The following is a 15,161-nucleotide window of genomic DNA, read 5'->3' as shown; positions in this document are numbered from 1 at the left end:
CAGGGATGCTGGCCCATGTTGACACCAATGCTTCCCATAGTTGTGTCAAGTTGGCTGGATGTCCTTTGGGTGGTGGATCATTCTCGATACACACAGGAAACTGTTGTGCTGGAAAAACCCAGCAGCGTTGCAGTTCTTGACACACTCAAACCGGTTTCCTGGACACAGATTAAGCTTCCTGGACCTAGAAATATGTTTTATGGAGTTTCTCCATTTGAGCTTGCTCCAGGGCTGAGTTGTGTCTTTCCATCGACTTTGAGCAACATGATCCCATTATCTATTTCTGCAATGCAGGTGTTGAATTTCCCTCATCATTCAGTGCCATTGATCTGCATTGTAGCCTATCTAATGCTGAACAGAGGAGTGCAATTGATAGCCCCAGCCCCCCCCCCATCCCAGCCATCCCCGGCCCTCCAAAGCAGCCCCAGCCTCACTCAACCTGAGCTGCCACAGAGAACCAGCAGTCCCTTTGTCTCCACCACAGAGCTCAGAATCAGCACAATCTGATTTCGCTCTCGAGTGCCCTTGGCTGGGAACGGTGGCCTCGCTCACCCCCATTTCTGCCTGGAGGACCAGCATGCAGCCGTGAAGTAATGCAGAGGTGGTCTAAAATGAGAACCACAAGCTCGGTTATGAACACACCGTTTTTCAAACCCTTTATTGTGCTAGTGTTTCAAACCTCAGCGTTGACAGAATAAACCCATAATTATTGACGTGAGCAACTGCACAAAGCCATTGGATGTGTCGTATGTTCTGACTATTCTGCATTCATTCCGTTTCTGCAAAGAGCACGAATCGATGAAATCTAAGCCAGAGCTAAGTGGGAAACCTAGCTGTTGTTTGAATGTCAAACAAAAAAGTAGTGAGAGGTGACGGCATGGTCCATTACCTCATCACCACTGTTGTGTCAAGTCCAGTTTGCCGCTTCCATTGAAGTGAATTACTACTAAAGGGCTTGTAAAACCTTTCATTGTTCCCTTGGAAACCACATCTTTTAAAAAAAAAATCACATTCAATTACAGCACATATCCACATATGTTATGAGATTCTTAAGAGCAATGGTCCTGGGAAACTGGATCACTAAGAATAGATCGAAGCTGCCCACACAAGCAGGACACAGGGTCACTGATAGAGCAGATGGCTTTATGCAGCACAATGTCTGTGTGCATTTGGTAGCCATAGCAACGCTTTCGACACCTTGAAGCGACCTGGAAATACGGAACGGTTGAAACCGGGAAAAAAAAGTTACACCACTATAAAAAGAAGCATTCTTTTAAGATAGAACGTCCTCTGGAAGTTTATCCTCTCGAAGGAATGCTGTGTCATTTCTGCTTTCTCTGATACGGCTCAGCAATTACTGTCGGTGCAGTGTAATAATCTATCCTGTAGTTTGTTTGTGTGTGTGTGTGTGCTCTCAAGTTACCTGTCAGGGAATTTACTCTCCTCCCCTCTCTCTAAAACCTGACTCTGCAGTACCCCTGCCCCTGACACAGCTCCCCAATAATAACCATGGTGATTATATATATATTTTTTTATTTATTTAACCTTTATTTAGTCAGTTAAAAAACTAATTCTTATTCACAGTGACAGCCTTAATTCACGTTGACCTAGTGGGTTAACTGCCTTATTCAGGGACAGAACGACAGATTCTCACCTTGTCAGCACGGGGATTCGATCCAGCAACCTTTCGGTTACTGGCCCGACGCTCTAACCACTAAGCTACCTGCCGCCCCAAGAGATAAAGCAATGAAGAATGTGGAGGCTATGGGATGCCTGTCAAGCCCCTGGATACCATGCAGAAATGTCAACCACCATCACAGGACTAAGAAATGTTGGTGTGTCTATAACATGTCTACTGTAGCAAAGTGGGGCTCATCTTCAATGCAATGAATTCAAATCGCAGTCTCAAACCCTTAGTATCGTGTTTCACAGCTCATTTTATGTGACAAAGATGAATGAAGTAAGTAAAGATTACTATCATTATTCCAAGGCAACAGGTACAGGGATTACGTCTAACGTTCAAGGTGAATGAGGTAATAGACTTCTTCCAACATTAAAGAAATGCATCCTTACCTCCATCCTCATTTCATTTAATCACAGACCTGAAAAGGCTGGATTGGTGACCGCAATAGGGGGATACTACAAACGTCTCGTGTCTCGTCGTTCCCGTATCGCTAATCGTTCATAGATCAGTGATGTCCTGGAGGAAGGATGTTTTTTCAAAAGCATTTGAACAGGACCCAAGTCTCCATAGAGTACCTGGCCAGTCACCTCACCTCGCACCAGAGTACTATTACCGTACCCTAGAATTCAGGCACGTGCACAGACAGGGTTTCCAGTCTCCAGAATGTCCTTTTCGGTGGTAGTATAATGTCCCCAAAAATGTATACTTTTTTTGTTGTTGTTGTTTGTCGTTGTTGTTCTGAACCCAATGCCAGCAAATGGTCGCAAAATTCTCATCTCAGCATCGAAACCAAAAAAAAGTTGAGCATCTTGATTGTTGGCCAATGAACAGTCATCGGCATTGTTGGCCAATGAACAGTCATCGGCATTGTTGGCCAATGAACAGTCATCGGCATTGTTGGCCAATGAACAGTCATCGGCATTGGCGCAGAAAGGCGGGTACGCGAATCCAGATCAGTGACCAGAAAGAACTTGTTCAATTTCCTCCAGTTTTGCAAAACAGAGTAGGCCGACGTTTTGAAAATCCATCACTGTTTTTGCCTGTAATGACAGGCTACATTTGCACAGCGATTGTGCGTGCGTGGTCGCGAGTTTTGTAGCACTCCTTTATGGGGGGTGGCGGGTCAAAGTTTGGGATACATGGTATACATGAGAGTGGCAAAAAATGGAGCTAGGTATAGTAATGGTAGGCTACAGTATTTCTGACAATCTTCTCTTTTGACTGGAATTTCAAAAAGTCCTTGGTTAATAAGTGCAGCATTTATTTCAGTTCAAAATAATTGAGCAAAATATTTTACTCATCGGTCAACATGTCCATTTTCATGGTTTCAGGATTTGTTTCGTTTGATAACACCCCCCTCAACAGGTTTGTGCAAGGCCCTGTTATAATTATAATAACTTAATTTAATAGGATCTCTGTGTACTCTACCTATTAATGAAGTATCATCTTATTTACATGAACATGAATTTTTGTTAATTGGTGCTAGAACATGGCCTGGTCCCAGATCTGTTTATGCTATCTTGCCAACACCTATGTCATGGCGATTGTTTGGCGTGACAAAGAAAGGAGGTGACAAGATGGCACAAACAGGTCTGGGACCAGGCTAGTTCGAATAGGACCCATGTATTCCAATGCCGTAGTGTGTGATGTCACACGACCCAGGTTTGACTGACCTCTGACCTCTGCAGAGAACTGGGCGGAGTGGCGCGTCACAAATAGCTGCAGCTGTTGGTCCAGGTCACATGACTTGAGGCTGATGTCCCAGGAGCGAATCCCTGGTGAAACAACACAGAACAAGAGGGCAAAATATGTTACATTAAAGTTCTGTATTTTAGACCTTACTGTTATAAGTTCCTTACCCTGACAGTAGTCTATGGGTCAGAAGGAACAATAGTTTCTTTAAACAGCCACTACTAGCTTCTGTGGAAGGGATCGGGGCAAACGTACAATAGTGGCCCATAGACTACATGCAGGGCTAAGAAACATATAACATTAATTTATACTTCCCCTTTAATGGATTTCTTATTAACTGCAGATCCTTATATCATTCAATAATGTATGAGGGGACTGAGCAAGAGCACAGGGGTAGAAAGGCAAGGAAATATGAAAACAACCAACATCTCTGAAATCTCTGTAACCTTCATATTTTTATATTTCAGTGCAATTTTTTTTTCTCCATTTCATGACTTTATTTCTCCAAAACTTAACCCTGATACTGTATCTAATTGGAATGAATAAAAGTTGTTCCAGACAAACATGATGTTTTCTATCTATGTATTTTGTATGAATGTACTGGACGAGAACATATGGTAATTTAGTTAAGGAACAGTCCCCCCCCCAAAAAAAAAAATCTGATTTACAATTTTTCCTCAATAATTATGACATCACAATAACATGACATGATAAGGTGTCATATGCTTATGACATGCCTTACACTACATTAGAACTGCATCATAAAGCATTCTATGTGGATTCAAACTAAAGTGTTGCCAGAACAGGCACACTGATGAAGAGCAGTGAGTTCAGTACAAGCAAAACCGATTCTTAATAATGTTCCCGTCAACACCCTCGTTCCACTAGGGAGAGCCTTTGTCAGATCGGATTCAGGCTAAGATTCTCTGATGTTCAGAGAGAAGCCTGCGTCAGATCTCATTCAACAGGGCATAAACCGCAGGAGAAGCCTGTCTCTGATCCTATTCACTGGTAGGGAAAGGAGTCTGGGATAGGAGATTAATATAATTTACTTTCATCCACCCCCTCATCCTCCCCTTCATATCTCCCCATGTCTCAAAAATAATATGTACAGTACTCTGTATATGTCAGGTCGTTGTTTTCCAGGTTCTGTTTTGCTTCACTGAGATAGAGAGAGAAACGTTCCTTCCCCCACTGCAGACAACTGTGGTCTATTCTCTGAAGTGCTGTGTCACTGATACTAATTCTGGTAAAGGGCTCAATGCTCCTCGCTCAATTAGGTATTTTGTGTTTGGATTGACAAAACACTTCACATAGAGGTGACAATGACATCTGTCATTATGGCAGCCATTTTGACATGTTTTGACCAATGATGTATACAAACTCTGGATTGCTGATGTATTGGCCAATGTAACGGGATTCTTCCGTCGAAGGAAAGGAGGACCAAAATGCAGCGTGGTTATAATTCATGGTTTTTTAATACGAAAAACCATACATGAAATAAACTACAAAAACATGAAAACCCGAAACAGTCCTGTGTGGTACAAACACTGACACAGGAGACAACCACCCACAAAATACCCAAATAATATGGCTGCCTAAATATGGTTCCCAATGAGAGACAACGATAAACACCTGCCTCTGATTGAGAACCACTCTAGGCAACCATAGACTTTCCTCGACAACTCTACTAAACACAACCCCATAAATCTAATAAACCCCTAGACAAGACACATAAATCACCCATGTCACACCCTGGCCTGACCAAAATAATAAAGAAAACACAGAATACTAATGCCAGGGCGTGACAGCCAATGAAAGGCTTTGAAGCCACCAGTGGGCCATATTGGTACTCCCCAGAAGAAGGGGACAAAATAACATGTATTTAAATATTTTTGTTGTTGTAATGGGGACAGTAACATTAGTACTTTAGTACATTAGTACTTACAAAATTGTACTTTAAGGAAATTATTATTATTATTTGTATGTTTAGATCACATAATATAATTTAAAAGTATGCATTAAGGTGTTCCGTAATAGAAAATATATGTGACAAAAACAAATGTAGACATTAGTACATTTAATATAGCTTCCAAAATATATTTTACAATGGTGCCACGATGGAGGAGCGGTGGCTTTGAAACTTCGCCACCTGTCAGTCATCTAGTGTATATATAAATCATTGGTTTTGATTTCCTCAACTGGTGGAAGGTGAGATAAGATAGTGTGTATCCATCTTTCAATACCTGACTCCCCACTGACCACAAACTGGTTAAATCAACGCTTTGTTTATATGTAATTTGTCAATGTACAGTATTGTGACATGGAATCTATGTGGAAAATACATTGGATTTGAAAAAACTGATCAATTGTTGTTTTCAGGATAACATTTTAACCACAGGATTATGTCATCATGGTAACCAATTTTCAACATATATATATAATATATATGTTGTATAAAATAAATTGAATTTGTACCTTTGAAACAACGTCAAATCTTCAACATAATATCCACTATAAGAAAAGAAAAACAGTATGCTGGGAAACGCCTCCTACTGGAGAGTGGATCTGCCTACAGCTGTCCCTTCGGCATGGCCGGCCCGCTCATTAGGCTGGATTAGGTGGCCTCCTGTGGGGGCAGACTTACGAGGGCGGTATTTTCTGAGCTAAACTGACCAAGACGTACATAATTCGGACCCAAAACAATTACAATATTTCTCTCAACCAGTGGCAAAAGGTATTTTTTTAGGTGAGCGTCGATGCCGCCCTGTGATAACCAGTACCCACTCTGTCCAAGGCAGGGGCGCAAAATATTTTGCTTGTCCATTCACAGCGTGCCTCTCCAGGGTGCTGTTGGAGAGACGCATCGCTGCGGCATTCCACCAACGTTCCGTCAAAAACACCATGTAACATAAATCATGTAGCAGATATAGGATATGGTAGAAAGAGTATGCGGGGCCTCCCGAGTGGTGCAGTGGTCTAAGGCACTGCATCGCAGTGCTAGCTGTGCTACTAGAGATTCTGGGTTCGAGTCCAGACTCTGTCAGTGACGTGGGAGACACATGTGGCGGTGCACAATTGGCCCGGCGTCATCCGGGTTAGGGGAGGGTTTGGCCGGCAGGGATGTCCTTGTCCCGCTTACATGGTTACCAGGCGTACAGTGTTTCCTCCGACACATTGGTGCGGCTGGCTCCCGGGTTAAGTGGGCATTATGTCAAGAAGCAGTGTGGCTTGGTTGGGTTGTGTTTCGGAGGACGCACGGCTCTTGACCTTTGCCTCTCCCGAGTCCGTACGGGAGTTGCAGCGATGAGACAAGACTGTAACTACCAATTGGATACCACGAAAATGGAGAGAAAAAAAAAAAGTCTAAATAAAAGAAAGACTATGTAGCCTACAGGACACTTTTTACATCATGCAGGTTTCTCAGATCAAATAGCCTCATCTAAACGGCGAACAATCAAATAAAAATGCACTGTAATGTTAACAAACAACACGTCCTAAAAACAGGACAGGTCAAAAGTCAAAAGTCAAAAGTCAATATGGAACGGACAATCCGTCACAACTGTTGTCCGGGAGTTTCACCCAATTGTCCTGATCAGTGATTTCAAGTTTGTACCTGTCCATTTTTGACCAGCTGATCACAGCGAAAAGGAAAGTGCTTCTGCATTTCCCACGGTGTAAACACATTTCAAATGGGCTCACGATAGCTCCTAGTAAAGTTGGGTAACTGATATTCAGAGCTTAATTAGCCAAATGGATTAGTCACAGGAATCAGGACTAATGAAGCCAATGCAACGGCCTGTTTTCCAAATGGTGGCCCTACCACATGGATGGGCATTCCTAAAATTCCATTGCAGACAGATATAGTAGGCTATACCCCAGTAAGCACGAACTAACGGTTTTTGGTCATCTATTTTTGGTCCTTTCCAGACCATTCAGAACCTAAATTGAACCTAACTTAAACATCCGGAAAATACATATTTTAGACATGTTTTCAATGTCATTTTGCTTACTAGGACTATTCTAGCGTTGCAGGGCATATTTTTGTTGGTCTCGCCTAGGGCCGAGGAACGGCTTGGACCGGCCCTGCCCTTTGGTCTCCCATCCAGGCTTTTAACCAAGACCTGCTTAGCTTTGATACTGTATTTGTCACTGACTATTACCAACGTGCAAACCATGAGAAGGATTGTTGAGAACTCTCCACTTAATAGATTCACTGTTGCTATCAAAGTCATTCCAAAGGACAGTTTCAACAGCGCAAATGAAATGTAACCATACTTCATCAAACATATATCATCACGGTTGTTATTCAGCAGAGGATTCAATTAAAAATAGACAATACATATAGGCTTAGGGTCTCAAGCTCAGTGGTATAAAGTACTTAACTAAGAAATACTTTAAATTATTACTAAAGTTGTTTTTTTGGGGTATCTGTATTTTAATATTTATATTTTTGACAACTTTACCTCTACTTCACTTACATTCCTAAAAAAAAAAGTATGTACTTTTTACTCTATACATTTTCCCTGGCATCAAATAAATACATTTTGAATGCTTAGCAGGAAAATAAAATGTTCAAATTCATGCTCTTATCCCTGGTCATCCCTACTGCCTCTGATCTGGCGGACTCACTAAACACACACACTTTGTTTGTAAATTATGTCTGAGTGTTGGAGTGTGCCCCTGGCTTTTCGTCAATACAAAAACAAGAAAATGGTGCCAGTCTGGTTTGCTTAATATAAGGAATTTGAAATGATTCATACTTTTAGTTCTGTTTTTAATACTTACGTATGTTTCAGCAATTACATTTACTTTTGATACTTAAGTATATTTAAAACCAAATACTTTTAGACTTTTACTCATGTAGTATTTTACTGGGTGACTTTCACTGTTACTTGAGTCATTTTCTAATAAGGTACCTTTTTACTTTTACTCAAGAATTACAATTCGGTACTTTTTCCACCACTGTTCAAGCTTTGATCTACGTGTTAATAATAAATATGTTGGATCCATGTTCTATCTCAACCAAAAAATATAAGTACAAAAAATAGGATTAAATCAAATCAGCCTGTATTTAAAGTGCATTTAAAGTTTGATTTGATTTAGTCTTACTCTTTAACTTTTTTGGTTGAAATGCAGACGTCAATCAAACATCAATGATTCATTTGTAGACAAACTAGAATTAAAGCCAGACTCAGTGGCACAGATGGAACTATCCAAGCAGAAGATGCATCTCCTTCAAATGTTGATATTCGGTTGCGTTGACAACCAAACACAATTCAACATGACTTTTGTAAGACAGTAAATAGCCTAATGTTAAAGGCTAGCTTACAAATGAATGTAACAGTATTCATTCCACTTTAAAATGAGTAACACATCCACATTTTGAGGTTACAGTAACAATAAATGTATTTGGTAATTATAGAACGCGTGCATGTTCACGGGGTCACAGGTCGGTGGAAATCTACACAATGGCTAAAAGAAACGGCATTGATCACTTTGTACTTTAATGTCATCTCAACTAACTGCAAACACAATATCTGACACTGTATCCCCATTTGAACTTTGGTGTGCCTTTGAATGGTTGAAAGCGCAGCGATAACACATTTAGGTGACAACTGAACCAAAAATCTGACCTTGATACTCACTTGGAATTTCGTAGTTCTTTTAAACGTTCGAAAGCATAGTGACAACACATTGGGGGATTCAACACATTTTTGGCTTTCTTTTTGAGTGGGTGATGATAGGTTGGAATCTCATTGATCAACGTATCTACCAAATATTACCCAATTCTCCACGTTGAAATGACGTGGTGTGCCCAATGGGTCATAGAAGGAGGAGTGTGTGTGTTTGTGTGATCACTCAATGGTCGTAGGAAAACAGTGTGTTCAATAGTTCAGAAGACCTCTTTGACTAACTTACCAATCACCAACTGAACGACACTGCAGCTCAACAAACTCTGCTCTGATTGGCTCAAACCAATCATAAAACCCCACGGAGCCAATAAGCACCATTTAATACTGATTCCCCAAGTGTTACCAAATGAATAATGGAGGACTAGTTCCGCACCCCTGTAAATCTGTGTGTAGGACACACAGTGTGATGCCAAATGTGGTTTAGAAATCCTCTGAGAATGAAGGATAGAGAATGCAAAGTAGCCACTCTGTGTCCGCACTGTGTCTGAGGAGCGGAGCAGGGGGAGAGAAAGCAAGAGGAGAGCTCATTTTCTCAGTTACACTGTCAAGGGTAATTTTCCATGCTGCTGCCTGCCTGCCACCAGTTTTGGCTACACCACTGTGAGCCATGACCGCTAGGCTATACGTCTTCTCCTGACACTTTTTTTTTGTGTGTGTGTTTTTTTTTGTGTGGAATACGCCTGTAGCCTATTTCGTATGCTCCTACAAGAACGTATTGAAAATGTTCCCTGAGGGTCATTCTTGAATTGCTGTGGCATCCGTGGCACTCGCCTTTGAATAAAACTTTTAAAATGACAAATAGATTTTTGTTTATATCTGACCATTTATCAATAATAAAACATAACGCCAGTCCTTTATACTGCCAAACGTTCTGTTTATGCCTTGTTTAAAGTAGTTAGGGTAAGCAAATTGGCTTCTCCCAGTAGTGATGTGTAGAGTTGTAGTGACGTTGTAGTGACATGTTTTGGGGATTTAGAGATACTGTATCTAGCTATTATTTGGAATGCTAGAGAGTGAACAAAACTATTTAATATATAGATCAATAAAAACAAAGATGGCTCTTCAAATAGCAATTTATTTGAAATAATATACTGTTTTCCCTCAGTTTTATGTCATTGGTGTTACTGCCTTCAAAATCACCCATTTCAAAGGACCTTCAGCATTCCCCAATGGCAAACTGTTATCAAGGAAGGGGTTTATACGAAAGAAAATGATTAGCTAATCACACAATTTTAGTATGTCATACATTTGTGTCTAAATCCAAAGTCTCACTTGGTGTTACTCAATTTAAATGAAGGGAAATAATATTGTGTACAAAATGATTAACCATGTTACTTCAATAAATTATTTTTAAAGGGTTAATGACTTTAGGATTGAGCAACTGTGGCCTCCATTTAAGAAAAGCCTCAATAATCTAAAATGTCTCATTGGTGTTCCCATCATTGGTGTTACTACTCCTGCTTGCGGCACAATGTTATCATAATGGTCCAATTGGATTTCAAGTCAATACGCTGACTGCTGGTGTCCGGGTGTCACCCAGTAACAGTTCTAGACTACTCACGACTGGTGGTTTTGTCAGTGTTTCTTTACTCAACAGTAACTGATCTGTGTGCCTTTTCCAGATGACCTCCTCTGCAGTCTGGACAGTGTAGGACACAGGAACAGTCTGAGCAAGGACTGCTGCAGGAACCCACTTTGGTCATTTTGAGGTAGTTCCTAGCTAAGACAGTTTCTCCCGGATTGAAAGCTCAGTCCTGAAAGCTCATGACGTTTGACTTGACTCTCCTGTTGACATACCGCCCTGTGTTCTTTGCGTTCGGATGTTTGTGTAGATCGAATCTCGTGCATAGATCTCTCTTCATGAGTACCTAAGCAGGTAAAAAAGCTTGGGGGTTGCATGAGGAGTGAGCTGTTCACACATTGGTTCAGTGTCCCTTGACCCTGAGACACTTTTAAGGCATGTTTCATGGTCTGTACAAACCCCTCCTCCAGCTCGTTGGTTGACGTATGATACGGTGCCAACCTGATGTGCTGGACACCATTCACCTATAGGAACGTGGCCATTTCTTGGGACACTAGCTGCGGTCCGTTGTCGCTAACGAGTTGGAGTAGCCGAACCGGCTAAACATGATGGTCTTCTCTGCAGTAGTAGATCTCATGATGACACCCACTGGCCACTTGCTATGAGCAGCCACAACCACGAGAAAGATTTGGTCTAGAAACGGACCTTCAAAGTTGACATGTATGCGTTGCCATGACTCTTCCGGGCCAATCCCACGGATGAAGAGGTGCAAGTTGAGGTACGTTGCAAACCTTCTGACATGTGGTACTTGTTTTTGCTTTCTCTAATGCGGCAGCAAACATTTTCACTGATTCCCAATACCCCCAATACACAACTTACACAACAGTACCCAGATGCATTTAAATGAAAACAATTCTAGAAAACCATAGAATTTTATCCCAAATACCATGTCCAAATGACACCGCAATTCAAGAAGGACCCATTAACTATATTTTATTAAACAGAAGGAAGCAAAACTAAATGCCCTCATAGCGGTAACTGTCTCAACTATCAATAAACTATCCCCGGTCCCTAAACTATCCCCGGTCCCTAAACTATCCCCGGTCCCTAAACTATCCCCGGTCCCTAACTATCCCCGGTCCCTAAACTATCCCCGGTCCCTAACTATCCCCGGTCCCTAACTATCCCCGGTCCCTAACTATCCCCGGTCCCTAACTATCCCCGGTCCATAAACTATCCCCGGTCCCTAAACTATCACCGGTCCCTAAACTATCCCCGGTCCCTAACTATCCCCGGTCCCTAACTATCCCCGGTCCATAAACTATCCCCGGTCCCTAATCTATCACCGGTCCCTAAACTATCCCCGGTCCCTAACTATCCCCGGTCCCTAACTATCCCCGGTCCATAAACTATCCCCGGTCCATAAACTATCCCCGGTCCATAAACTATCCCCGGTCCCTAAACTATCCCCGGTCCCTAAACTATCCCCGGTCCGTAAACTATCCCCGGTCCATAAACTATCTCCGGTCCCTAAACTATCCCCGGTCCATAAACTATCCCCGGTCCCTAAACTATCCCCGGTCCATAAACTATCCCCGGTCCATGAACTATCCCCGGTCCATAAACTATCCCCGGTCCATAAACTATCCCCGGTCCCTAAACTATCCCTGGTCCATAAACTATCCCCGGTCCATAAACTATCCCCGGTCCCTAAACTATCCCTGGTCCATAAACTATCCCCGGTCCCTAAACTATCCCCGGTCCATAAACTATCCCCGGTCCCTAAACTATCCCCGGTCCATAAACTATCCCCGGTCCCTAAACTACAGGGGGAAGTTTTCACGCAGATCCCAAGAACAACTGTGTATCATGTTGGTAAATCAAGTCATACCCAACCATCCTCCAAGCTGCTGTCTCTCATAGTCTACCACACTTACCCTTGATGGGACAGTGATACAATTGGACTACAATGGTAGCATTCACAATTCAATGGGACATCTAATGTCAGCATATACCCACCAACTATGGCTAACCAACAGTTGACATGGCATTGTTAGTCATTTTCGCTTGTTGTTGTCAGCCTGCTGTAAAGCCCATGAGCAATAGGCAGTTGGCCGGTGAACTCTGCAAATGGTCGGCCACTCATGGCCACCGTGTCTGATCAACCACCAAGATGCTCCAGACATTATACCTAAAGTGGACATTGCCATTGGCTGCATGGAGTCGCATTAAGAGAAATTCCATGCAGCCTTGTTTAGAAGTTCGAACACTGGAATGTGAGATGTAATCTACACCTCGATTATGATAGAAATCCTCATTATTTCGTTGAACGATTTTCTACATTGCCGACACTTTCTCATTCTGAACTTCTAACGCGAGTGGGGCAGGTGTGGCTTCATGACAATGATCACAAGAGCAGCTGCTCACTGATTTGACGGCTTCAACGCAGTTCCACCTCCGACAATGCCAAAACATCTGCTATGTTGGTGTCTGCTATCGCCGGTTAATGCTTGATCTGATTGAATTTAGGCCTAGGACTAAATTATATTGTGATCAGAGGGTATTGTCTGCAGAGGTTTGTCAGTAGGGTCATCATTCAGACCTTGATCAGAGGACTAAACCCAACTGGAGACCAGTAGTCTGATCCAAGGCAACATAAAATGGCCTCTCATCTCCATCAAGGGCAGCCTACCAAGTATTGACGTCACTTTCAGACTACAAGAGAACGGAGAGGTCAAGTGACTCATTCTGCATTCAACAATGACACGACGATTTCCAAAACCAGGAGAAGTTGGCATGAATGGAAACAGACCGGAATCCAGGCTATTTTGATAGCACTCCGTATGAAAAACAATATGATGATGACGACGATCTCTTATATCCTGAGAAAAAGTGTCATGATGTGAAAGGTCCTCGGTAATGACGGCAATGAGGCGGTTGCCATGGTGCCAGCCAGGCACTTAATAGGGTGATTCATCATTAGCCGTCTCTGGCGGAGGAGAGCTGGCAGCCACGCTCAAATTGCTGCTGACCAGCAAACTCCTGTGAAAACACCTAGCATCTTTCACACCACGAGTCTGTGTCAAATGGCACCATGTTCCCTATACAGTGCACTACTTTTGACCAGAGCCCTGTGGGCCCTGGTCAAAAGTAGTGCAATATGAAGGCAAGTGTATAGGGTGCCATTTGGGACATAACCCACTGTGTTAAGAAACATTGGATGACACCCTCCATTTGTACCCAACTTTCTATTATCCAAATGGCAGCCCGTTAGCCTTTTAGCTCACACTGAAGATTTTCCCATAGGTGCAACACTTGGCATGGTCCCTGGGCTTCCTTGATAAAGAGAGAACCTGACAGACAACAACATTACTGTATTTAACCGAACATCCTTCTGAATGTTTCAGTGCTATGGATGCCTCATTATTCATGAGGATAACACACCAGCAGCTCGGCAAGGTGCTTTTCTAACAAGGCAAACCAGTTATTCTAAGCATTTTCCCACCTCATGGTCAATTCGTTACTGTTTGTGTATCACACCATTGCTGAGAATGTGCGCAACTTTTTTTCCCCTTCCCGTAGTGGGCCCTCTAATGGCAGACTACATGGGCTATAGAAAAAACCTGAACCTCTTATATAGGTAGGCTATTCAAAACAAGCATGAATTATCTGGGAAGCAATTATTATTCCATATGTTTGTGTCCCTATTTTGAAAAACAAAAAATATGTACTCAATTTTCTTTTTTTTTAACCAAAGAATTAGATAATCCCTCGTAATTTATTAAACGCTTGTGAAACGTTCAACACAAAACAGGTGCACTTCCAGCAAACCAGAAGTCTGTATTGCACAAAAGGTTCCAGTAAAACGTGGCGTATGGGCATTTCGTTGAACTGATGATTCAATATTCCCGATGCGTCATTTCCTTAAAAGGAAACCGTCCAAGCATTTTTAATATCTTCCAATTGTATTTTCTACGTTCCAATATTTTCTATGATATTATATATATATATATATATATATATATATATATTTATTAGAGGACGTTATGCATGCTGGAATTACAGAATTAGTATGTAAAAAGTGAGACTCGGTGACTCGGGGCTACTCACCCCGCTCAACTTGGTCTCTAGCGCGTTGCAGCTGGTGGTCTGTCGCTATCTCTCCTATCACTATAAGCATGTAATAGTTCCCTTGGTTGAAAGGGGGTCCTTGGCGCCGCTGCTCTCCAAGGTCCTGAATTCGCTTCTCGAACCCTAGTTGCGTGCTGCTCTCGTCCTCCTGCACTGCCGAGAGCTCACCTCGAGCAGGGATCTCCATGGCAACAATCCCGAGAGCAGACGCCTGGGACGGGTCTATCTCCATGACAACTTCCAGGAGCACGGTGTGTGCAGGGGCAAAGGTAGGGGAGGGCTCGCGGGGGTATCATAACGTTCACTTTTGGAGCTGTTTACTTCCATTTGATTGGTCGAAACGCCCATGCAGCAGGGTGATGTCACACATTGAGTCATTGGGCATGTCCAAGGGGAGTACCTTGATTTTAGAACCCCACCCCAAAGTACGATTATG

At 42.4% G+C, this 15,161-nt stretch overlaps 1 protein-coding gene across 4 annotated transcripts in view; it reads right to left on the bottom strand.

The window, feature by feature from the left end:
- LOC118396387 (microtubule-associated protein 1B-like) overlaps positions 1 to 14,993 on the bottom strand; it is a 68,448-nt gene extending 53,455 nt beyond the window's left edge. For 3 of the 4 annotated variants that reach the window (XM_052465418.1, XM_052465415.1, XM_052465417.1), the window contains exons 1-2: positions 14,705 to 14,993; positions 3,358 to 3,459 (exon numbers count right to left, since the gene is read on the bottom strand). In XM_052465418.1, coding sequence (XP_052321378.1) covers positions 3,358 to 3,459; positions 14,705 to 14,957 — 355 coding nt within the window. In that variant the 5' untranslated portion in view covers positions 14,958 to 14,993. The remainder of the gene's footprint in view (positions 1 to 3,357; positions 3,460 to 14,704) is intronic. The other variant, XM_052465416.1, reaches the window with a different exon arrangement.
- Positions 14,994 to 15,161: the final 168 nt, after the last annotated feature.

This window comes from Oncorhynchus keta, chromosome 17 (genome assembly GCF_023373465.1).
Source record: "Oncorhynchus keta strain PuntledgeMale-10-30-2019 chromosome 17, Oket_V2, whole genome shotgun sequence".
NCBI classification, from domain to species: Eukaryota; Metazoa; Chordata; class Actinopteri; order Salmoniformes; family Salmonidae; genus Oncorhynchus; species Oncorhynchus keta.
This window is presented reverse-complemented; position numbering and strand designations above follow the sequence as displayed.